Genomic DNA, 26,538 nt, shown 5'->3' with positions numbered 1-26,538 from the left:
TTCTCTGTTGTTAGCAAGTATCTTAGAGAAGATCATTTGAAACTATTTCTCCTCAAACTTCACCCACTGAGTTTAACCTCACTGGGTGATCTCTCTCCATCCCTGGGGTTGTCAGATTTATAGAGACGACAGTTGAATAGTGGTTGTCAGAAGGAGGGAGGGGGACGACGGGAGTGAGTGTGTGATGGGGACATAGTTCCAGTTTTGCAAGATGAGAGAACTCTGGAGACGGATGGTGGTGATGGCTCTTGGCACTGTGAACGCACTTCCCTGAAGTGCACACTTAAAACTGGTTAGTGGTAACTTGTCTGTTATGAGTATCTTACCACAGCAAAAAAATGGGGGGAAATGTATGTGGACAAAGGATCCGGCACGTGATGGCCACTCAGCCAATGTCCATCCTCTCTCCAGGCCCCTCACCGGCTCAGGCACCAGGTCACACCATTCTGCAGCTCCCCCTGAGTCCCTCTCCTTGCTTTCAGATGAAATCAGGGACATAAAGGAAGACGAAAGCGAAGGCTCTGAAGGCCTGACGAGCCAGCAGATCTTCCTCTGGCTGCAAGGCCTGTTCCTCTTTGCCCTGGTGTGGGCCGTGGCCGGCACCATCAACACGGACAGCAGGAAGAAGTTTGATCTGTTTTTCCGGAACCTGATCATGGGCATGGATGACAGCAGCCCCAGGCCCAAAAGTGTCAAGCTCACCAAAAACAACAGCTTTCCAGAGAAAGGTAATTCAGTGTCTTTTTGTGTTAGTATCGTTGTTTGGATCCTATGTTCCAAGGTTATGTGGACCAGTAGTAAAGCCCGACAAAAGCCGGGAAGATGCGCAGCCAGCCTGGGGGCTCCTCCTTCAGAGCTGTGGCCCTGAGGCAGGGCCTCATGGGGAATTTTAAGCACTTTTTTCATTTGGAAAAGTTGATGTTGTAACTGGACAAACAATGGGTCCTGCTGTCTGTTACTACTCGAGCCAATGAAACAGAGACAGGGTTGAATCATACGTGAGCGTTTGTTCCAGTACTGCCGGCAGCTGGGAGAGCAGCAGGTCAGCCACAGAAATCTGCTCTGCACCCCCCATAAGCCGGCTGCTATTATAGTAAAAGCACAAAGGAAAGCAGGCAGAAGGGCAGCTGACAGATCTGCAGAAGGACTAGGGTCTTCCTAGGGCTGAGTGACATGCAGGGGCTGGGGCTCCAGGGGAAACAGCCAAAGGGGGTGCCTGTGGGCAGTGAACAGGTGAGCAGGCTGGAGGTCTGCAAAGGCCTGTGGGTAGCAAAAGGGCCAGGGCTTCAAAGGGCTGGGACTCTGGTTTCTGCAGCAACTTGTTCATCTTCCCATGATGACAGGCAGCTCCAAACGGGGAGGAAGGCTGCACCTCCAGGGCAGCTCCAGCCAGGGTGGAAGTGCCTTCTCTAATCAAACAAAGCATCATGGCTAACAGAGCAGGATAAATATTTCTCACAATTCTAGCTGGTTCCCCACATTCTACTGTTGCCCCCTTTCTTTCTTTTTTTTTCTTGTCAATGAATACTACTTCTTTTTTTAATTTTTAAATTAAATCTTTATTGTTCAGATTATTGCAGTTGTTCCTCTTTTTTCCCCCCATAGCTCCCCTCCACCCGGTTCCCACCCCACCCTCTGCCCTTACCCTCCCCCCCACTGTCCTCATCCATAGGTGTATGATTTTTGTCCAGTCTCTTCCCCCACCCCCACACCCCTTCCTCCCTGAGAATAGTCAGTCCACTCCCTTTCTATGCCCCTGATTCTATTATATTCACCAGTTTATTATGTTCATCAAATTATTTATTCACTTGATTTTTAGATTCACTTGTTGATATGTATTTGTTGTTCATAATTTTTATCTTTACCTTTTTCTTCTTCTTCCTCTTCTTAAAGGATACCTTTCAGCATTTCATATAATACTGGTTTGGTGGTGATGAACTCCTTTAGCTTTTTCTTATCTGTGAAGCTCTTTATCTGACCTTCAGTTCTGAATGATAGCTTTGCTGAGTAATGTAATCTTGGTTGTAGGTTCTTGCTATTCATCACTTTGAATATTTCTTGCCACTCCCTTCTGGCCTGCAAAGTTTCTGTTGAGAAATCAGCTGACAGTCGTATGGGTACTCCCTTATAGGTAACTAACTGTTTTTCTCTTGCTACTTTTAAGATTCTCTCTTTGTCTTTTACTCTTGGCATTTTAATTATGATGTGTCTTGGTGTGATCTCTTTGGATTCCTTTTGTTTGGGGTTCTCTGTGCATCCTGGACTTGTAAATCTATTTCTTTCACCAGGTAGGGGAAGTTTTCTGTCATTATTTCTTCAAATAGGTTTTCAATATCTTGCTCTCTCTCTTCTCCTGGCACCCCCATAATTCGGATGTTGGTACGCTTGAAGCTGTCCCAGAGGCTCCTTACACTATCTTCATATTTTTGGATTCTTTTTTCTTTTTGTTTTTTCGGTTGGGTGTTTTTTGCTTCTTCATATTTCAAATCTTTGACTTGATTCTTGCGATCCTCTAGTCTGCTGTTGGAACTCTGCATAATATTCTTTATTTCAGTCAGTGTATGTTTAATTTCTAGTTGGTCCTTTTTCATATCCTCGAGGATCTCACTAGATTTATGGAGGGTCTCACTAAATTTATCGGCGGTTTCTAGAAAATTCTTGAAAAACCTTATAACTGTGGTTTTAAACTCTATATCCAGTAGTTTGCTTTCCTCCATTTCTGTCATTTGTGACCTGTTTCTTTGTCTCCACATTTTGGCTGCTTCCCTGTGTTGATAGAGTGGCTTTCTGTGCTAGGTGTCCTATAGGGCCCAGTGGCTCAGCCTCCCCAATTACCTGAGGTGGACACTCTTGGTGCACCCCTTTGTGGGCTGTGTGCACAGTCTTGTTGTAGTTAAGCCTTGATTGTTGTAGGTATCATTGGGAGGAATTGACCTCCAAGCCAATTGGCTGTGAGAATCAGCTGTGTCTACAGTGGGAGAACTTCTGTGCTGGAGACACCCTTATGGGGCAAGACTTGCTTCAGTGGGGCTTTGGTGCTCACTGAGTCTGCCCCCTGAGTGTGTCCCTTATGGATCTGAGGAGTTGTAATCTGGATGGTCCCACTCTGACCATTGGATACACTGGCTCTTGGATCTCTAAGGAGGTGCTAATTTAGCCTCTGCCTGAGGCTACCCAGCAGGAGCTACGGAGAGATCTGCAGATTCCTCTTCTTTGTTTGGGGTTTGGAGGTGCCCAGATGAGGCCCAGCTGTGAAGCAATGCAAGCTGCTTGGTCCTTCTTTTGGATGTTCTGGTCTCTCTGACCCAGCTGCAGTTTGTTAGGTAATTTTAGATTGCAAAGGGCCAAGGCATTCATATGCAAAAGCCTCTGCACACAGCTTGAGTGGGGCGGGGTCTCAGTGAATCAACAGGGTGGAGCAAACAGCTATGGCTGATACTCAGTCCTGCCCTAAGAGGCCCCTGATCTCAGTGTTCCCGTGGTACTCACTGCAAGCACCTCTGAGAGAAAGCCGACCTCAAGTTCTGCCCGATCCCAGACAGTCCAGTTTCTCCCCATATGAGTCTGGGTCCCCAGAGACTCACCCTGAACTGGCATTCAGAGCAGTCGGGAGCTTGTGTCTCCCTCCCAATTGAAAAAGACAGCCGAATCCTCAGTTGCCAGCCCTTTCTGCGTACCTCCATACCTTTGCACTTTACTTCCACACCTCCTCTGAGTCTCAGTGTGCTTTTCTCTTTCCTTCTAGTTGTAGAATTTTCACTCAGCCAGCCTTCCTGTGGTTCTGGATGATGTCTGTTTTGTCTTTTAGTTGTATTTTTGAAGTGATTGTGAGAGGCAGCGATTTCAGTTCTTTACCTATGCCGCCATCTTGGTTCACTGCCCCCTTTCAATGTGACATTTTTTTCTTTGCAAAATGACCTGTAATGCCCTCAAATGGGCTCCAGGAAACAAACTGAGAAGTGTAGTCACTTTGTCTGTCTACCCCCTTCTAGTCCTGTTCTGTGTGTTCACTGGGTCAGACTGTGATTAAAGTATTAATAATATTCCTTTCATTTTGTCATTAAAATCTAATATGATATTGGAACATTTACGATTTTACTATATACATCATCTTCAAAATGATCACTTTAATGCTCTATTAATATTGTCTTATATGTGTGACACTATTTACTAAAAGACTGAAAGATTTTTTAAGTAGCTTTTACTATTTTTTTCTTACCACCCAACTAATACATTACATAAAATTTAGAAAATACAGAGAAGGGAATAAAAGGAAACAAAGATCAATGATAACCCCACTATCTGGAAATATCCCTTTTATTTTTTCTTCGTTTCCTATATTTCTATTACAAAAAGAGGATCACACTATAAGTACTTCCAAACAGTGTTACATCTTATGATTATAAAAAAAGTGTATGAAGGGCCAGTAGGGCACTTCCTGTGGTGATGGTGGTGTGTGTAAGAGAGTTGGGCTACACGGATATGTCGCCGGCGTCCTGCACGCCTCCTGTGCTGCCTGCTGTCTCCCAGCAGAGACTCGCGAGGCCCTAGGCCAGCCATTAGTTATGTGCATTCCTTTCCCCCTTTTTTGGGGAGGGAAGGCAATTTTATTCTTCTATCTTTTACATAGTAAAAATACACATCACAAAATTTACCGTTTTAACCATTTTTCAGTGTACAGTCAGTGGTATTAAATACACTGACATTGTGGTCCAACCACCACCATCATCTGGAGAACATTTCTCGCTTCCCAGACTGAACTCCACATCCTCAAACATTAGCTCCCCCTTCCCTCCTTTCCTAGCCCCTGGCCACATCCATTTAACTTCCTATTTCTACACGTTCAACTACTCCAGGAACCTCATAGAAATAGAATCATATAGTATTTGTCCTTTTTTGACTAGTTTACTTTCTTAGTCTTCCAAGTTTATCCAGGCTGTAGCATGTGTCAGAACTTCCTTCCTTTTTAAGGCTGAATAATGTTCTATTGTTTATTGTATAGACAATATTTTTTTATCCATTTATCCGTTGATGGACACTTGGGTTGCTTCCCTTTTTGGCTATGGTGAGTAACGCTATTATGAACATGGGTGTGCAGATATCTGTCTGAGTCTCGTGCTTTCTGTTCTTTGGGGTATATGCCCAAAAGTTGAGTTCCTGGATCATGTGGTCATTTATGTTTAATTTTTTTGAGGAGCTGCCATTATGTTTTCCATGCTGGTTGCACCATTTTATATCCCCACCAGCACTGCACACGCATTCCGATGACTCCACACCTCATGTCCTGTTGTTTTGCTTTGTTTATAGTAGCCATCTTGATGGGTGTGAAGTTCATTTTTAATTTCTTAAGAAAAAAACATGAATAGATCATATAATGAAAAGATATAACTCCTGGCAACTACTGCTCATATTACTGTCTCTATTGCATCTCCTTTTCCAGGGGGTGGTCTGTTACAGTATTCAGGCTTTTCAGATTGGCCCCTGTTCCTTAGTAAGTTTCCTTCATGTCTTTTGTGCCTTCATAGCTCCTTTCTTTTTATCACTGAAAAATATTCCATTGTGTGGATGTTTATCAATATACCTATTGAAGGACATTTTTGCTTATTCCAGTTTTGGGAAAGTAGGAGTAAAGCAGCTGCAAACACTTGTGTAAAAGTTTAGTGTAGACCTATGTTTTCGGTTCATTTGGTAAATGCCCTGGAACACAGCAGTGGATCGCATGGTGAACTGAGGTTAGCATGGTAAGAGACTGCCAAACTGTCCCCATAGTGTCTTCCCACCAGTAGTGAACGAGAGTTCCTGTTGCCCTACATCTCTGTCGGCATTATGTGTTGTCAGTGTTTTGGACTGTAGCCATTCTCATGGGTGTGCTTTCATGTGCAATCCCCTGCTGGCATGTGATGTTGAGCATCTTTTCATATACTTATTTGCCATCTGTATAACTTCTTTGGTGAGACTTTCTTCAGATCCTTTACCCATTTTTAATTGGGTTGTTTGTTTTCTTATTGTTGAGTTTTAAGAGTTCTTTATATATTTTGGATATAAGTCCTTTATCAGATATATTTTCTACAGTATTTTCTCCCAGACTATGGCTTGTCTTTTCATTCTTTTAACAGTGTCTTTTGCAGAGCAGACATTTTTAACTTTAATAAAGTTTAACTTATCAATTTTTTCTTTCACAAACTATGTTTTTTGTGCTGTATTTAAAAAGTCACCATCAAATCCAGTGTCACCTAGATTTTTTTCTTATGCTATCTTTTAAAAGTTTTCGTTTAGTGTTTACATTTAAATTCACCCTCCATTTTGATTTTATTTTTGTGACATGTATAAGATTATGTCTACATTTTTCCCATAATGTCTATTCATTCATTTGTTGAAAAGACTATTCTTCTCTGTTGAATTGTCTTTGCTCCTTTTTCAAATATCACTTCACTATATTTGTGGGCTTGTATCTAGTTCCTCTTCTAGTCTTTTTGATCTATGTGCCTATTCTGTCATCAAACAAGACTTGATTACTCAGCTTCATACTAAGTCTTGAAGTTGGGTAATGTCAGTCCTCCAACTTTGTTTTTCTTCAATATTGTATTGGCTATTCTGGTTATTTTACCATTCCATATAAACTTAGAAACAATTTGTTGATATCCACAAAATAACTTGCTGTAATTTTTATTGGGGTTGTGTTGAATCTGTAGATCAAGTTGGAAAGAACAGACATCTTTAAAAATTTTAAGTCTTCCCAGCAATAAACATGGATTATATCTCCATTCATTTAGATATTCTTTGATTTCCTTCATTGACCATTTTATAGTTTTTCTCATGTTACTCTTGTACAAAATATAATAAATATATTTTCACTGTATTTATGCTTAAGTATTTCATTATTTTGCTGTAAATATAAATGGTGTTGTGTTTTTATTTCAAATCCCAATTTTTATTTCTGGTGTATAGGAAAGCAATTAAATTTTGTATATTAAGCTTGTGTCCTACCACCTTTCTGTAATAACTATAAGTTCCAGGAGTTTTTTGTTGATTTTTTAAAATTTCTTTAATAGAAAGTCATGTCACAGTTTTATTTCTTTCTTCCCAATTTTTAATTTTATTTTCTTGTCTTATTACTTTAGCTAGGACTTCCTGTATGGTATTGAATAAGAGTGGTAAGAGGAGCATCCTTATCTTGCTCCCAATCTTAGGGGGAAAGCATCTGGCTCCTGAACCTAAGTATGATGTTAGGTGTGTTGTTGATATTCTTTACCAAGTCAAGGAAGTTCCCCTCTATTCCTTGTTTGCTGTGAGTTTTTATCATGAATGCGTGTTGGATTTTTGTCAAATGTTTTCATGAGATTTTTCTTCTTTAGCCTGTTGATGTGATGAGTTATATTAATTGATTTTCTTCTTTTAATGTATTTGAGAGAGAGGGAGAGAGAGAGAGAGAGAGAGAGAGAGAGAGAGAGAGAGAGGAATGGAAAGAGAGGGCAGAGAGGGGGAGAGAGAGAGAGAGAAACATCAATTTGTTGTCTCACTTATTTATGCTTTCATTGGTTGCTTCTTGTATGTGCCTGACTGGGGAATCAAGCCCACAACCTTGGTTTATCAGGATGACCTTGGTTTAACCAACTGAGCTGCCTGGCCAGGGCCACAGTCATTGATTTTCAAATGTTAAACCAGCCTTACATACCTGAAATAAATCCCAAGTATTAAACACCACTTGGCTATGGTGTATAATTTTTTTATATATTGTTGGCTTCGGTTTGCTAACATTTTGTTGAGGATTTTTGCATCTGTGTTGATGAGCGATCATTGGTCTTTGGTTTTCCTTTCTGGTAATGTTTTTGTCTGTTTGGGTATCAGGGTAATGCTGGCCTCATAGAAGAGTTAGGAAATATTCCCTCTGCTTCCATCTTCTGGGAGAGAGTGTAGAGAATTGGTATCATTTATGCCCTAAGTGTTTGGTAGAATTCACCAGTGAACCCATCTGGGCCTGGTGCTTTCTCTTTTGACATATTAATAATTATTAATTCAATTTCTTTAAGAGATATAGACCTATTCAAAAAATCTACTTCTCCTTATATGAGGTTTTCTTTTGTCCATTTCTATTTTTAAAAAATCTTTATTGTTGAAAGTATTATATATGTCCCCTTTTCCCCCATTGACCTCTGCTCACCCATCCCCACCCCTGGCCATCACCACCCTATTGTCTGTGTCCTATATGACTTTTGATAGATAGTCTTTCAAGAATCTGGTCTATTTCATCTAGGTTATCAAATTTGTGGTCATAGAGTTGGTCAGATATTCCTTTATTGTCTTTTTAATGTCCAAGGAATCAGCGATGACCCCACTTTCATTTCTGATGCTACTAATTTGTATCTTTTCTCTTTCTTTAGCTGGGCTAGAGATTTGTCAATTTTATTAATATCTCAAAGGAATTGCTTTTACTTTTTAATTTTTCTCTATTAATTTTTTGTTTTTTATTTCATTAATCTCTGCTCTAAAAAAATCTCTGCTCTAATTTTTATTATTTTTCTTCTGCTTGCTTTGGATTCAATTTGTTCTTCTTTTTCTAGTTTAATTGCATTGTAGTCAGAGTACACACTGTATGATTTTTATTCTATTCTTAAATGTTGAAGGTGGGTTTTATGGTCTAGCTTAGTGAATTTTCCATGTAAGCTGGAGAAGAATATATTCTGCTGCTGTTGATAAAGTCATGTAAAATGTCAGTTGAATGGTCGTGCTCCTGCTCGGTTTAACCATACCCTCACTCTGTTCTGCCTGACACTTGCCAGTTACTGACAGAGGCGCCTTGGAGCTTCAACTGCAGCAGCTCCAGCCAAGCTCTCGGCAACTCTCTATGATCTGCCTTTCCTGGACATTGCATCCCCGCGGAGTCGCATGCTATGTGGGCCCTTGTGCCTGGCTCTGAGTGTGCTTTCTTATCACCACCTTCAAAAGCTTCACATTCCTTTCTAGCCTTTCCACCAGGGTGCAGGGTAAGGCTCGTGGAGAGAGCTTCCGGGGCCTTTACTGACCGCGGGGTCTGGACATTGCCGGGCTCTTCATGATCTAGGAGCCATGCGGTGAATGGGCCTCTCACATCCACGCTGGAGGGCCTGCAGGGGAGCATGAATTCAGGAAGCAGGCAGGCCTCCGCGGGTGCTGGGTCCACATCACTGACATGAATCCTGGCTTGTCCACCAGGGGTCTGTTCGCTCAGAGACTGCTTCATGCCGCCTGTATGGTGTGCCCTCTGAAAACTCACTCACCGCTCCGTGGGAAAGTTCACCTGCTCTCCCAAGTGAAGGAGAGGGAAACAGAGCTGGTGGGTGGTCAGAGGTAACAGAAGCCCCCGTCTGCCTGTGTGTCCACTGTCCCCCTCCTGCCCTGGCGCCTGGACCAGAGTGTGGGTGACACTCACGGTGCAGAGCGAACAGGAACCGTCACTGATGAGGACCAGCACCGAGAGTTCAGTGTGGCCAAGGGCTTTCTGCGTGCCCAGGGCTGTGCTCCCAGTTTGACACACCTCTCTGCACGCCCGCAGTGAGTTCCTAAGCTGGACATGAAGGCAGGCCCATTTTACAGATGCTCAAACAGCATCCTCGGCCAAGGTTACACAGCTGGTAAATCCACTTTTACTCAGTTGAATCTCAAACCACAAAACTAATAACATCAGTAAGGGAGAGGGGATGAGTGCTTTTCTGAATCATGCTTTTAGTCTTTTTTTTATTATTTATTGTAAAAACAATTCAGTTCTGCTAAATAAAAATAACCAAAAAATATCTCTTTGTTTATACCTCCCTATCACAAGCATTTCAGGTTTCAAAAAATTTTTTTCTGTCTTGTCCATCTGCTTCCATCTCTTCACATAGTTGCCATAATGGTATATATTGCATTTTTATTCTCCTATTTTTATCTGTCATTTTTCCTGAGAACATATTTCTGGTATTAATTTTAGTAACTATCAATCTAATTGATTGCAAAATATTTCTTTCATCTTATATGACACCATTGTGACTGAGCTCCTAATGTGAGACGTAAATTATTTCTAAATTTTTTCTATCACAGGTGGTTCGTGCATAGAGATTATTTTCATTGTGAATTATTTCTGTTTTGTGTTTTTGTTATTGTTGTTAATCCTCACCCAAGGATATTTTTCCATTGATTTTTAGAGAGAGTGGAATGGAGGGGGAGAGACAGAGAGAGAGAAATATGGATGTGGGAGAGACACATTGATTGGTTGCCTCCAGCCAGGGCTGAGGATAGAGCCTGCAACCAAGGTATGTGCCCTTGCCTGGATAGAGCCTGGGAACCCAGCGAGACACCAGTTCACAACCGGCTGAGATAATAAAAGGATGGAAAGCCAGAAAGATGGGAGCTCCCACACCCGGGGGGAAAGGAGTGGTCGGTCGCTTTGGGAAGCTGAATTTGCCAGTTCCTCGGAAGTTAAAATACAGTCCCATATCATTGTCAAGAATTGAACTTCACAGCCAGTGGGAGAGGGGTTCTCGGGCGCAGCTGAAATGAGCATTTTCAAAGGCCCCACGGGAGAAGGAGATGGTAAAAGACTTTACTTGTTTGGAGTTACACTCCTCGGGTTCCAGTCCTTAACCAGTCCTGGCAAAGGGCCGCGGTGGGGTCAGCAGAGCCAGAAGCAGGGCCAGTGCAGAGTCTCTGTTCCAGGTTGCAGCCGGCGCAGCTCAGCATCGGGCCCAGCTCAGCATCAGGCAGATCCGCAGGGCGAATGCAGGGGAATGCGCCCCGCACAACACAGTCCTGAGAGTGCCAGGGCCCAGAGCCCAGAGGGCGCTCCTTGGGCCAGGACTCCAAATATTCCGGTCTCATGCCCTGGCAGTGGCCATGCCCATTCTGGCCACTGACCTGTTCCCAGTGTGACTGACAGTGGGCACCTCCCCACTGGGCATGCGTCTGTGTCCAGTCCCTGCCCCAGCGACAGCGGAACAGACCTGGGCGTGACCCCTGCAGCCGCGTGGGGACCCGTGTGGATGGCGGCCTGTGTGAGTGCCTCCCCTGCGCGCCTGCCTGTCAGTCACACCCAGGTGATTAACAGTGTCGCTGTGACTGGCAATTCCACTCCGTGTACCCACACAAAAAGTTGCACACTGTTCCTAGAAGGGTTGTTAATAATGGCCAAAAGGTGAACACAATCCCCTGATGAGTGAACAAGTAAAATATAATGCACCCATACACTGGGATATTACTCAACAAGAAAAGGAAGTGACGTAACAATGCTTGCTACAACATGGATGAACCTCCAAAACATTATGGTCAATGAAAGAAGCCAGTCACAAAAGGACACATATTGTATGATTTCATTTATGTGAAATGTCCAGAACAGGCAATTCTATACAAACAGAAAGATTAGTGGTTGCCCAGTGCTGTGAGAGCAGCGAGGGCAGGAGGGGGCTTTCAGGGTGACAGATACGAGGTATGGGGTTTCTTTTTGGTCATGAAATGTCCAAAAATTGGTTACGGTGATGACTGCATAGCTCTGTGACTATTAGTATATTCACATATACATATATTTTTAGTACACCATTTAATTGTATACTTGAAATGGGTGAATTATATGGCCTGTGAATTGTATCTCAATAAAGCTATGTTTTTTATTTTTTATTTTTTAAATATATTTTTATTGATTTCAGAGAGGAAGGGAGAGGGAGAGAGAGACAGAAACATCAATGATGTGAGAGAATAATTGATCGGCTGCCTCCTGCATGCCCCACACTGGGGATTGAGCCTGTAGCCCTGGCATGTGCCCCAACTGGGAATTGAACCATGACCTCCTGGTTCGGAGGTCAATGCTCAACCCCTGAACCATGACAGCCAGGCAAACCTATCTTTTTAAATTACAGTTTACATTCAATATTATTTTGAATTAGTTTCAGGGGTACAGTATAGTAGTCAATCATACACTTCACAAAATGCTCCCTTGATATTCCCAGTACCCACCTGGCACTATACATAGTATTGACTCTACTAGAGACCCAGCACACAAAATTGCGCAAGGCACCCTGCCTCCCATCGCGCCACGAGAGCCGCTGCTCAGGGACGAGGAGGTGGGCCCGAGAGGTGCTTCAGCACCTCCTGCTGATCAGTCATTATGGCATGAGGGTGTGACGACCATTTGCATATTGGCTTTTTATTATTATAGACTAGAAGCCCATTGCACGAAGATTCGAGCAATAGGCCTTCCTTCCCCTGGCTGCTGGCACCGGCTTTCCTCCGGCACCCGGGACCCAGGCCTTTGGTCCAGCCGCAACAGAGAAGCCAAGCCTCGAGGCTAGGCTTCTCCCCTCTGGCCGCAGTGAGGCTTGGCTTCTCCGCTGCGGCCGCAGAAGCCAAGCCTCTTCAGTCTTCAGTCTTCAGTCTTCAGTCTTCACTCTGGCCAGAGCCTTCAGTCTTCAATCCACACCTGCATGTGCAAATTAACCGCCATCTTTGTTAGGTTAATTTGCATAGTCGCTCTGATTGGCTGGTGGGCATAGTGGAGTGACACCAATTTGCATGTTTCTCTTTTATTAGTGTAGATTCCCTATGCTGCACTTTACAGCTCTGTGACTATTTTTTAACTATCAATTTGAACTTCTTTTTTTTAAAAATTTTTTATTGATTTCTGAGAGGAAGGGAGAGGGAGAGAGAAATAGAAACATCAATGATGAGAGAGAACCATCAATCAGCTGCCTCCTGCATGCTCCCAATGGGGATCAAGCCCTCAACCTGGGCATGTGCCCTAACCGGAATCAAACCATGACCTCCTGGTTCATAGGTCAATGCTCAACCACTGAGTCATGCCAGTCAGGCCCAATTTGTACTTCTTAATCCCTTCACCTTTTTCATTTATTCCTCCAAACCACCTCCTCTCTGACAACTATCAGGCTGTTCTCTGCATCTATGAGATGCTGTCACAAATAAGATTTTATTATTTTTCACAGTAATATTCCATTATTTCTGTGCACCACTACCTTTGATCCATTTGTCTTTCTAAGGGTACTTGAGTTGCTTCCATATCTTGTTTATGGTAAATAGCACTGCAATGAACATAGTAGTACATATATTCTTTCAAATTAGGGTTTGGGGTTTCTTCAGACATATACCCAGAAGTGGAATCACTGGATCATAAGACAGTTCCATTTTTAATTTTTTTATCTTTATTGTTGAAAGTATTACAGATGTCCCCTTTTCCCCCTTGACCCCTTCCAGCCTGCACATGCCCCCCACCCATTTTTAATTTTTTGAGGATCCTCCATACTGTTTTCCACAGTGGCTGCGCCAGTCTGCATTCCCACCAACACTGCATGAGGGCTCGCTTTTCTCCACATCCTCGCCAATACTTGTTGTTTGTTGATTTATTGATGATAGCCATTCTGATCAGTGTGAGGGGATATCTCATTGTGGTTTTAATTTGCATCTCTCTGATGATTAATGATGTTGAGCATCTTTTCATATGTCTATTGGCCATCTGTATGTCCTCTTTAAAGAAGTGTCTATTCAGGTCCTCTGCCTATTTTTTTAATTGGACTGTTTGTATTTTTGGTATTGAATTGTCTAAGTTCCTTATAAATTTTCAATATTAACCCTGTATCACTGGAAAATATATTCTCCCATTCAGTAGGTTGTCTTTTTGTTTTGTTGATAATTTTCTTTGCTGTGCAAAAACATTTTAGTTTGATATAGTCCTGTCTGTTTATTTTTTCTTTTGTTTCCCTTAATGGGGGGGGGGGGATGTATCAGAAAAAATATTGCTAAGAGAAACATCAGAGATTTTACTGCCTATTTCTTCTAGGGCTTCTGTGATTTAGAGTCTTACATTTAAGGCTTTAATTCATTCTTAGTTTATTCTTAAATATGGTATAAGAAGCTGGTCTAGTTTCTTGTGTTGTTTTATTTTTTGTGTGCGGGGTTTGTTGCATGCATCTGTTCAATTTTCCCAACACCATTTAATGAATAGACTGTCTTTACTCCATTGTATGTTCTTGCCTCAATTAATCATATAGGCATAGGTTTATTCTGGGCTCTCTGTTCTGTTCCATGGATCCATCTGTCTGTTTTATGTCCATACCATGCTAATTTTAAAAATATATATTCCTTGGTTTCAGAGAGGAAAAATGGAACTGTCTTATGATCCAAACTAAAATGTTCAGAGAGAGATAGAAACATCAATAATGAGAGAGAATCATTGATCAGCTGCCTCCCGCATGTTTCTCATTGGGGATTGAGCCTGCAACCTGGGCATATGCCATGACCAGGAATCAAAACATGACCTCTTGGTTCATAGGTCAACGCTCAACCACTGAACCATGCTGGTTGGGCCTTACCATGCTGTTTTGATTACTATAGCCTAGGAGCATAGTGTGATATCAGGTAGTGTGATACCGCCAACTTTGTTCTTCTTTCTAAAGGTTGCTATGGCTATTTGCAATCTTTTGTGGTTCCACATATATTTTTGGGGTTATTTATTCTAGTTCTGTGAAATACACCATTGGTATTTTGATAGGCATTGCATTGAATATATAGAGTGCTTTGGGTAGTAGAGACATTTTAATCCTTCCAATCCATGCACCTGGTGTATGCTTCCATTTATTTGTAGCTTCTTCGGTTTCTTTTGGGGGGTGGGATTGATACAATTATCAATGGGATTGTTTTCTTTTTTTAACAATTATTGTTGAGAGTGTTACCGGTGTCCCCCTCTTCATCCCCATTACCCCCTCCCACCCAGTTCCTGCTCCGCCCCAGGCCTTCACCACCCTATTGTCTGTGTCCACAGGTTATGCATATATGCAAATAAGATCTTTGGTTAATTTCTTCCTGCACCCCTCTCACCCCTTCCTTCTGAGATTCGTCAGTCTGTCCCATGTTTCCATGCCTCTGGTTCTATTTTATTCATCAGTTTATTTTGTTCATTAGATTTCTTGTTCATTTATTTTGGTTTTTAGATTCAACTGTTGATAGATATGTATTTATTTCCATTTTATTGTTCATATTTTTTATTTCTTCTTCTTCTTCTTCTTCTTCTTCTTCTTCTTCTTCTTCTTCTTCTTCTTCTTCTTCCTTTTCTTCTTCTTCTTCTTCTTCTTCTTCTTCTTCTTCTTCTTCTTCTTCTTCTTCTTCTTCTTCTTCTTCACTATCATCTTCTTCTTCTAAGAATACCCTTCAGCATTTCATGTAATACTTGTTTGGTGGCAATGAATTCCTCTAGCTTTTTCTTGTCTGTGGGGACCCCCACCCTGAAGGGTCTGTGACCAGCTGCAAACAGCCATCATCCCCTCATCCAGGCTGGCCAGGCACCCCAGTGGGGACCCCCGCCCTGATCCAGGACACCCTTCAGGGCAAACCAGCCGGCCCCCACCCATGCACCAGGCCACTATCCTATATAGTAAAAGGGTAATATGCCTCCCAGCACCGGGATCAGCGGAGCCGCGAGGTCTCCTGGCACCGGATCAGCGTGACAGGGGGCAGCGCCCAAACCCCCTGATCGCCCTGCGACTCTGTGTGTGACAGGGTGCGGCATCCCAACCCCCTGATGGGCCCTGCTCTGTGACAGGGTGCGGCGCCCCAACCCCCCCCCCACAGGCCCTGCTCTGTGTGTGACAGGGTAGAGCCATAACCTCCCCATCGGCCCTGCCCTGAGTGTGACAGTGGCGGCGCCCCAACCCCCTGATCCACCCTGCTCTGTGTGTGACAGGGGGCGGTGCCCTAACTCCCCTATCGGCCCTACTCTGTGAGTGACAGGGGGGAGCTCCCCAACCCCCTGATGGGCCCTGTTCTGTGCATGACGGGGGGAGCTCCTCAACCCCCTGATCGGCCCTGCTCTGTGCGTGACAGGGGGGAGCTCCCCAACCCCCTGATGGGCCCTGCTCTGTGCATGACAGGGGGCAGCGCCCAACCCCCTGATTGGCCCTGCTCTGTGCGTGACAGGGGGTGGCGCCGCAACCTCCCCATCGACCCTGCCTTGAGTGTGACAGGGGGCGGTGCCCCAACCCCCCAATCGGCCCTACCCTGAGCATGACTGAGGGTGGCATCGCAACCTCCTGATCCGCCCTGCTCTGTGCATGACAGGGGGCGGCGCCCCAACTCCCCAATCAGCCCTGCTCTGAGCCCGACCAGGGGCTGCACCTAGGGATTGGGCCTGCCCTCTGCCACCCAGGAGCAGTCCTAAGCCAGCAAGTCGTTATCTCCCAAGGGGTCCCAGACTGCGAGAGGGCACAAGTGGGCCTAAGGGACCCCCCCTTTGCCCCCGAGTGCACAAATTTTTGTGCACCGGGCCTCTAGTTAACATGATAACAATGAAGGAATTTGATACAGAATAACTGATCAAAAGAAATAAGTTGATTAAATTCTTGTACATCGAGTATCAAAAAGATTCCATCAGGCATCTCGATAGGAAATAAAGTCAATAAAGGGGCAAACCATCTGATGGGCCTCAGCACTGCAAACTTCCAGGATATAAGTAAAGCATGGCTTACAGGGTTCCGAGGGAAAGGAAATGTGACATAAGAATACCGTTCTCAGCCAAGTCACTCTTTAGATACAAAAGCAGCACAGGCACTCTTGGTCATGCAAAAACTGAGAGAATGAGTGCCTGTAAGTCCCATTTTGGAAAAAGAAATAAAATCAGCCAACAAATAGATGGATCAAAATAAAGAACTTTTACATGGTCTGTGTGAAAAGACTCGAGTTTGAGCAATGAATCTATTTAAATACAGACCTAAAGCTTCAGAGCAGGAGAACTGTGGTGAAAGAACAAAAATGTGTTAGAACTGGAGTCAGAGGAGGAGAGATGGAGGGAAGAGTGAGAGCTAATCACCACACAGTTCATAAAGAAATCAGTGAAATTGGCCAACATTGAGTTATGTGTATTTACAAATGAAATACAATGTCAGGATTTGCTTCAAAGTACTCCAAAGAAAGAAGAAAGAAAGAGAGGGAGGGAGGGAGGGAGGGAAGAAGGAAGGAAATTGAATATAGTGATGGGGAAGTGGATGAGACAAGAATTATGAAATATTGATAACTATTGAAGCTGGATGATAGGCACGTGGTTTATTATACTACTAGTGGCCCGGTGCACAGAATTTGTGCACCTTGGGGCGGGGGAGGCGGGGTCCCCCAGAATGGCCTGTGCCCTGTCTCAGTGCGGGAGCCCTGCGATCCATTGCCCCAAAGAGGTAAGCCCTGCCCACCCATCCGGGGCTCCTGGATGGATGCCCCAAAGAGGTAGGCCGGAGCCAGGGAAGGCCTGCAGACCCCCAGCGCAGGCACATGAAGTCCCTGCCACGGTCCGCCCCGGGGCTGGGCCACAGTGGAGGCCTGCAGACCTCTGCACACCTGTGACCCCCGACTAGGCCCGCAGTGGAGGGGCCTCTCCATGCGCCTGCGGACTCTGGTTTGGCGCAGAGGGTGGGGACGCGAGCTCACGCCCCTGGGCCCATTGCCTCAGTCTCCGGGCAGGCGCAGGGGGCAGGGACACAGCCTGCTGATCAGTTATTGTGTGACGGCGTCCTGACCAATTTGCACATTATCCTATTATTAGATAGATGCTCCTCACCCTCATGTATTTTTAAATTTTTGACAGTGAAAAGTAAAAACACTATCACAAAATTTGATTAAATGATTTTTAAAAATATGTTTTTATTGATTTTTTTTAGAGAGAGAGGAAAGGAGAGGGATAGAGAGATAGAAACATTGATGAGAGAGAAACATTGTTCGGCTGCCTCCCACAGGTCCCCTACAGGGGATGGAGCCTGCAACCCAGACATGTGTCCTGACCAAGAATGGAACCAGAAACTTCTTGGTTCATAGGTGGATGCTCAACCACTGAGCCACACTGGCCAGGCTAAATGATTTTCTTAAAGCATAGTGTCTTTAACCCCTTAATAACTTCGGTTATTTTTCTAAATTACTGTTTTAAAAGTTGCTCTTTATGAAGCAGTTTATCTTGTAGTGAATAATGACTTGTCTCGAGTTTAGTTGGTCCTTTAGTTCCATGTTGGCTCTGTGAGATTTAAGTAAAGTTGAACTTAGCATCTTTATTTAAAAACGGAACATGTCAAGTGATCCCATTCTTATAAAATCCTTTCTTCGATCTGTCTGCCCTTCCACCTCCAATGTGCTGTGTGCCTGGGGAGAAGGCCAGGAAGATGGCCATGGAAAGTTATTTCTGGATGTCAGGGTTAGAGTGATGTATTGCTTTCTTTTTGTTTTCTTGTTATTTTTAATACTTCCTGTTTACATTATTAAAAATAATTTAACTCTTTGCATACATCGAACCTATTGTTTTTATACAAGTAATGAAGTCATCACTCTTTAGGCGACGCTGCTCCGGTCCGTGCAGGCACCCGCAGTGGGTGAGCTTCGCCGGCTGCGCCACCGTGCACGGACACATCGCAGGTGCCTCCGGCTGGGGCAGCAAGCACCTCAGCTAGGAAGTGTGAGCCTGGTGTGCTAACAGCCTGTTCTGTTTCTCTGAGTCCAGGGAGCGTCTATGACTTCTATTTCCTCAAGCAAGGCAGTGGGCACTGGTACACGTGGACCGAGTATGTCACCAAGGAAGAGGAGAGCATCCCAGCCAACGCAAAGGTAAGGAGGGGACTGGCCATGGGACTTCGGTTTCCACAGTGACTCAGATCCTCCAGGCGGGAGTGCTGACAGCAGTTCTGTGTCCGCATCTTAAAGACCTTCCTTCAGGAAAGGGCCAAACGTGCGTGGGCGGAGCCTGGAGGCCTGGACGCTGGAACCAGAGACCCAGGCTCCTCACTCCGCCTTCACCCTTTGCCTCAGTTCACTACCAAACAACAGAAAAATGCTCCCGTGATGGTGGTAAGAACTGGAGACAATATACATGAACACATGGCACATACCATGTGCTAGATTGGAACAGCCCCACCCCAGCCTTATCGGTCATGACAGGCCTTGTGGCATTGCGAAATCTCAGGAATCTCAGACAAAAGGGACACCTGCCTTTGTTCACATCCCCTGAGAAGGTTTCCTGGTCCGCATTCTCAGCAGCACAGGTTCTGACTCAGCAGCACAGGTTCTGATTAGCTTGTCTGGTTAGCAGACGACTCGCTGACACTTCCTCCTCCTTTCCTTGTGGAACGTTTATCTGGGGGTGCACGTTTATGACTCTGTGCAGCATCTGGTGACGTGACTTATCTCTCCCGGTGATGGCAGACGGTTCAGGCCCCGGGTGGGTGGAGACGGTGGATAGGAAAGTGGGAATATTGTCATGTCAGACAGGCAGGACCAGAGTGGCTTGTGCTGAGTTCAGGGCCCATCCCGGGGGCTGAGTGTGGTGAGGACCCCCCCTCCCCAGCACTGAGACCCTAAACTTTAATTCTCCTTAAGGAGCTTGGTCACCTGAACTCCAGGGGCTTCAAATCTTGCTGAATTCATACAAATAAAAGAGTCTCATGCAGAAAATATATTCAGTTCTGCCGCACATTTTCCCCTTGAAACCCAACTTGCTATAAATTCCCAGTCTTGGTAGCAAAACCTGGTTCTGCATCCACATCACCTATTGGCTCTGTCTTTAGACAAGTTAGCAGCAATCCTCCAGCCCCAGTTTTCTTCATCTGAAAAATTGAGCTAATTTCACACTTGACTCAGAGAGTTATGGGAAGACTGTGGGGATAACAGCAGGACATCCTTGCTCAACACCTGTCCATTCTCGTCCTCTCCGCAATGCCCTTGGTCGGATCCTTTTCCTTTGATCTGATTACTTACTGAAGAAGCCGAGCCTTTGTCTACCAGCATGCACCGCGCCACCCTGCTGCACAGATCAAGCTGGCCCCTCACACAAACCCCAGGGTGAGGGTATCCCCAGAGGTGGGCCCAGCCTAGACACACCAGGAGGCTTCAACATGAGAGAGAGGGCCCTGCCCCTTCCTCTGCCCCCATGGAGGCCAAATGGACGATGACAGGGTTTGGGTTCAGGGCGGCAAGTGAAGGTAGGGTGTTGTACTCAGAGTAACAGGGCTTCCAGGAGCCCACGGTTGGGGTCTGAATGCCAGGAAGAGTGCTGCAGTTCCCATATTGGAAAGGGGTTAAGAGGGGATGGGCCTTAGCACCAAGAACCCGGATGCTGGGAAAAGGGATGAGGAGGAAGCACCTGACCCTTCTCAGTCAAGCACCAGAGATGGCCTGGAAGAGGCGGCTGCTCAGTGAGTGGGAGGGCAGCAGCCACAGACCCATTCTTATTGTAACTGGGGTTGGTAACAGGTTAGTGGTTAACAACATAGACTTCGGAGTCAGACGGCTGGGATTCAAATTCCTGCATTTTCAGTTACTTGCTGTGTTACTTGGGCAAATTTCAGAAAAGCTCTGGGCCTCAATTTCCTCGTCTACCAAACAGGAACAATATGCCATCTCTACATGCCTGATCTCATTTCATCTTTAAACCAGCTCAGTGGACGAGGTGCCATCACCACCCCATCTCACAGGGGTATAAGCTAAGCTCCTGGGACTATTAAAGACTCACTCAAGGTGAAAGCGAGAAGGGATGGAGCTGAACGGGCAGTAAGGATGGAGCTGAGTCTTCTGAATGCCAAGGCCAGCCTCCTGGGCCAGGCACCAAGGCTCTTCCGTGTCTTTGTGGTGCAGGTCTCGGAACTCATCATCCCCACCGTGGAGACAGCCCGGCAGACCTTCTTCTTGAAAACCTACCTGGACCATGAGGTTCCAATGCTATTTGTGGGGCCCACAGGCACCGGCAAATCAGCCATCACCAACAACTTCCTGCTCCACCTTCCCAAAAATATCTACCTGCCCAACTGCCTCAATTTTTCTGCCAGGACCTCAGCCTATCAGACCCAGGACATCATCATGTCCAAGCTGGATCGGCGGCGGAAGGGCCTCTTCGGGCCCCCCATCGGGAAGAAGGCGGTGGTGTTTGTGGGTAAGGCACGGGCCTAGATGCCACCAGGCTCCTCCCCTCTCGGCTGCCGGTCCACTCTGCAGTCTTTCTCTCTCTGACAGATAAAATAAAATTCAGTATTTCTTCCTTCTCCTCCTCCCTTCCTCCCTCCCTCTCTTCCTTCTTCTTTCCCTTCCTTCCTTCCTTAATTTTGCTTTTTCTTCTGACTCCTTCCATTGCCAAGTATTTGTTGACCAAGTACTACATGCCAAGTTTTTATTAACTTTTTAAATATATTTTTATTGATTTCAGAGAGAGGAAGGGAGCGGGAGACATCAAAAATGAGAGAGGATCATTGATCGGCTGCCTCCTACATGCCCCCTACTGGGGATCAACCCACACCTGGGGCATATGTCCTGACTGGGAATCGAGCCATAACCTCCTGGTTCATCGGTCGATGCTCAACCCCTGAGCCACAGCAGTGGGAAGCCAACTTTTTAGTCTGTGAGACGTGGTCCAGGCCTCCTGGCCTGAGCCAGGCTCCTGGCTTCTCCTGGGGTGCAGCTGGGTGAGCCCGTGGGTCAGGCAAGGTGACCCTGTGGGGAGACACAGTTTCTGAAGGGATTGCAGTGTTGGCCCTGTTGCATCTCCAAAAGCAACACACACTTGTGATAAGATCCATACTCCATTTTGTGTCAGATAAATATGTTATCAGTACGTGAAGAAACTCAGTATTTGCTCAATAGATGTAAAATAACACATTGATGTTTCCCAAGATTTTACCTGTTTACAAAGCACTTTCTCACTTATCTGAGTTGAACTCCACAGCCCTGTGAGGTTATTAACTGCCATTCTCATTTTGCTAGTCATTCACTGAGGCTCCAGAAGGTTAAATTCCCTGTTCAGAGTCAAACATCTGGAAAATTCTGGAGCTGTGGCCCAAACCCAGAATTTTGGGTGCCAAATACATTTTCTACTAGCGTTCCATTTACTTATAGTGATGCCCTGCTCTTCTGAGTTTTCTCGTTGCCTGTAAAATTCATGTATTGCCCTGACTGGGTAGCTCAGTTGGTTAGAGAGTCGGCCCAATAGGCAAGGTTGTGGGTTTGAGCTCTGGTCAGGGCACTTACAGGAAGCAACCAATGAATGCATCAATACACAGAGCAACACATCAATGTTTCTCTCTCGCTTCCCCTTTCTCTCTCTCTCAAATCAATTTAAAAAATCATGTATTGATAATGAACATTGCATGTATTTGTATCCTTGCCAGCTAATGTCAGCTCTTTGAAGGCAGGGTCCTTTTTTATTTTATTTTCCTTTCTTTTTCTTCCTTTCTTCTTTCTTCCAATCTGTTTTCCCTTTCTATTTTTATGGTATGTCCAAAAACAGGCTGGGTGGTAAATACACAATACAATATACAGATGATGTGTTATAGAATTATATAGCTGAGGCCTATATAATTTTATTAATCAATATCGCCTCAATAAATTCAATTAAACATTTTTAAAAACACAGTTTAAGCTTTGCAGCCAAACAGATTGAGGTTGAAATCTCACTTTAAAACCCTATGCATATTGTGACTTAACTCCCAGGACCCTCAGTTCCTCACCTCCAACATAACTGTAAAGCTGTCTTCCTGACAAAGTCATTACTTGGATTAGATGAGATAATTGGTATAAAACTCCTAAAATGCCACCTTCCCCAAGCGGGGCACTGAGCCAGTGTGGTGTGGGGAGACATTAAGCTCCACTGTACTGCGTGCCCTCTATGTGCAGAGACTGGGTGATAGCTTTCAGGACATCACAGTCTAGTCTCGCCATTGTAGCTTGCTCCACCAAAGCCGTAGTCCAAAGCCTGCCTCCACACCTGCTGGTCGAATTAAATACCCTGTTAGGGATGTGGCTGTCTTCCTCACATCTCCCCAGAAATTATAGCCCCAGAAATTAAAATGTCTAACACACAGTAGACAATCAGTATGTTTTGTTGGAGAGAATGAGAAAAAATTAAATGCCTGTGTGATGCCAATCCACGTAGCCCTAAAGTCACAATGGGCAGAACCAGGGAAACCTCTTCCTGTAGGTCAAAACGTCCGTGGGCTGAGCCCTGCCCAGAGTGGGGGTGGGACACTGGCTGTGGACTCTCCCGTAGAAGAAAGAGTCTTCTGCTGCCTCCTGTGAGAGCAGAGGGTCCCCTAAACTTACAGCGTGTGGCCCTGGCTTCTTCCCCAGATGACCTCAACATGCCGGCCAAAGAGGCATACGGGGCCCAGCCCCCCATTGAGCTTCTGCGGCAATGGATGGACCACGGTCACTGGTTTGACAAGAAAGACACAAACAAGCTGGACATCGTGGACGTGCTGCTGGTGACAGCCATGGGGCCCCCCGGGGGAGGAAGGAATGACATTACTGGTACGTAAAAGAGAAGCTCGTTCCTCTCCTCCCTACCCCGCCCCTGCCTGCAGAGCCAGACACCGCAGGCACTGTGTTCTGATGGAGGGAGGAGGAGAGTGTGTGCGCCTGTGGCCAGGGCGGGCTGGGCCAGCTCCAGGGAGCAGCATCGGAAGACTTCATGTTGGAAGTTGTGGAAATAGGACAAGGAAAGGACCAGAGAGTCTCAGATGAAGAGGAGAGTTCAGGTGCCAGCACGTGTTCCCGGGGGAGGCCAGCCAGGAGTTCTCAGCTGGGGCTGCATGACCCTTTCACCTGTTGTGTTTGTTATAACTCTTCACATTGCTAAAGGGAGAGCAACTCACCTGGAGCAAAATAATAATAAACATAAATAAGATCCCCGTCCCATCATCTCCTCATCTAACAGTTGAGGAGTATGCTTCCTTGCATAAGAATCTTAGTACCATTTCCAGACTTCAGAGTCTGTGGCCTTCTCATCTGGAAAAGAAGAACATGGGCTGGTGATCGAATTTGGTACACTGTGTGCCTGAGGATGCAGAATCAAAGTGATCACTGTCAAAGCACACTGGTAAAATCATTGGACATTAGAGAAAAAGAAAAACCTTTTGGGCATTTAGGCAAAAAGAGCACCTGATGGATAAACAAAATCAAATTAGGTTATCTTAAGACCTCTCAACTGCAATGCTTCATGCCATAAGAAAACAGAATAACATTTAAGATGCTCAAGGGAACACAATGAGAGTCAAGAATGTTATAGCCAGAAAAGCTGACCTTTAAGCATAAAAGCAAAACTGTTATCAACATGCAAGAACTCAGAGACTTTTTTCATAAGCCCATTTCGAGTAATCTACTGGAAAGTGGGTTTCAGATTATCAAAATTACTATGAATTATATCTCAATAAAGCCGATATATAGATACAAATGCATAGATATCTAACATAGATGTAGATATGTAAGGATACCAAACTAATAGCAGTTTGGGGAGGAATGGTTTGGGATGTAGGAGGTACGTGGCAGGCGATGCTCCCTTGCTATAAAGGTGTTCCGATTGCTTGTGCCTTTACGTTTAGAAGCGAGCGTGAGCCCTGCGCCCAGAGCCGCCATCGGCCCGAGGCTGACCTGCATCCACCAGGCAGCGTAGCGGCAGCGCCACCTGTCACCCTTGAGCCCTTGAAGTGTGACTAGTGGGACTGGGAAAACCAACTTGCAATGTTATTTGTTATTCATTAATTTAAGTTTAAATAGCCACGTGCGGCAAGAGGCAGCCATAGCACAGCACAGGAGGTAGGAGGCAGAGGGAAACAGCTCCCATGTGCGGAGCGCCAGGCCCAGGAATGAGAGGGTGTGCGCGTGTCTTCCAGGGCGATTCACCCGCCACCTGAACGTCATTTCCATCAACGCCTTTGAGGATGACATTTTAACCAAGATTTTTAGCTCCATTGCTAACTGGCACTTTGGGAAAGGATTTGACGTGATCTTCTTAAGGTAAGAGGTTGCTGTGTCCGCCAGGATATTGATCTGGGGCCCTCAGTTCTGGCCTCTCCTTGACTGGCCTACCTTCTCCTTCCTCCCCAGGTATGGGAAGATGCTGGTCCAGGCCACTATGACGATCTACAAAGCTGCCGTGGAGAACTTCCTGCCCACTCCCTCCAAGTCACATTACGTCTTTAACCTGCGGGACTTCTCCCGGGTGATCCAAGGGGTGCTGCTCTGTCCTCACTCCCACATGCAGGTCAGTGCGGCCGCTCTGTTACCAAGTCACTCAGCACTCCCTAACCATCAGAGCTCACTTCCTACGTGTCCAATCTGTGCGAGGCCTGGTGCTTAACATTTTGAAAGCGTGATCTTGTTTCATTCTCACGCCAACGGGGATTTGAGAATTGCCCCCTCCGGCACATCATTCAGAAAACCAACTCTGCTTTGCAGGAGGTAGAGAAGCTTATCCGGCTTTGGATTCATGAGGTCTATCGGGTTTTCTATGACCGGCTGATTGACGATGAGGACAGACAGGTCTTCTTCAACTTGGTGAAGGAAACCACCTCGAATTGCTTCAAGCAAACCATGGAGAAGGTCAGCCAGACCCTATGATCATTTGGCCTCAGAAATGGTCCCCATACTTGACCATGTTATTCTGAGTCCAGCTTCCCTTCCCAGTGGAGACACTCAGTCTGCTCTCTGACCCTCGAGCAATAGCATTGAGCCAACGAGTCACTTGATTTGGTGGCACACCACTAGTCCCAACTGTGCTCCACTTCCCTGGTAACATAGAGGGTTTGAAGCATTCAAAGTGATTGGCTATATGATGTTATGATGTTATTGTTTATACATATTAAGGGTCAAATTAATTTGTGAGCTGAGAAAGGAACCATAAATTTTCATGGTTTGATTGAGCCCCTGGTAAACCCAAGTAAAAGATTGTCATGGTTTCCAATTCATACATTTTTTTCTCTTTCCCATTTCATATAAGAAAGTTGTTTTAAGAATCATCTAGTTCTACCTCTATTTTTTAAAATTCTTATCCAAGGATATGTTTATTGATTTTAGAGAGAGGGTGAGGGGGAAAAGAGAGAGAGAGAGAGAGAGAGAGAGAGAGAGAGAGAGAGAGATGCCTCTTGTGCATACCCCGACCGGGGACTGAACCTGTAACCTAGGATGTGCCCTGACCAGGAATCGAACCCACCACCTTTTGGTGCATGAGAAGATGCTCCAAGCAACTGAGCCACACTGGCCAGAGCTCATTCTACCTTTATTTCTAAGAAACTGTGATTTCTCCATAGGAAAACTGCAAAAGTATTTTCACGTTGCAGCCAGAGACCCAGAACAGAGTCCCCTCCCCCCTCCCACCCGCGCACACACACGCAAACACACATGCAAACAAACACGCCCTCCCCTATCTCCCCGCTGGTGCAATGCAGGAAGAGGAAGCATCTAAAACATTTCTACTCTAGGCATGGAGTGGAGCCAGGGGAAGTGCCTGTACCTCTATTTGGTGAAGGAGCAAGTACTTTTAAAAATGGTGTCTTCCTTTGAGGCCTATGGGGAATCTTACAGTCTGACCACCAATGTTTTAACTACTTAGCAAGCAGACTGGCCCTCGCTTTACATGCCTTTCACTAATGTCCTTCCATCATAGTCTTTACAGCCATCAGACCCCCATATCATGGTTTGTTTTGTTTTTTAAACTGTTAATGAACCATGACTTTGAAGAATATGCTCGAAGAAGGTAAGCTCACCTCCTGTTCCCTTCCTCTACACCGCCCGTTGCCATCC

At 45.3% G+C, this 26,538-nt stretch overlaps 1 protein-coding gene across 1 annotated transcript in view; it reads left to right on the top strand.

The window, feature by feature from the left end:
- DNAH3 (dynein axonemal heavy chain 3) overlaps window positions 1-26,538 on the top strand; it is a gene marked incomplete at its 5' end in the record, with an annotated part of 172,487 nt that overhangs the window by 109,448 nt on the left and 36,501 nt on the right. The window contains 7 exon segments of the mRNA XM_023744381.1: window positions 483-728; window positions 18,482-18,585; window positions 20,608-20,902; window positions 23,089-23,268; window positions 24,630-24,753; window positions 24,844-25,000; window positions 25,195-25,338. Of these exon segments, the coding sequence (XP_023600149.1) occupies window positions 483-728; window positions 18,482-18,585; window positions 20,608-20,902; window positions 23,089-23,268; window positions 24,630-24,753; window positions 24,844-25,000; window positions 25,195-25,338 (1,250 nt within the window).

This window comes from Myotis lucifugus, unplaced genomic scaffold, assembly GCF_000147115.1.
Source record: "Myotis lucifugus unplaced genomic scaffold, Myoluc2.0 scaffold_458, whole genome shotgun sequence".
In the NCBI taxonomy this organism is placed as follows: domain Eukaryota; kingdom Metazoa; phylum Chordata; class Mammalia; order Chiroptera; family Vespertilionidae; genus Myotis; species Myotis lucifugus.
This window is presented reverse-complemented; position numbering and strand designations above follow the sequence as displayed.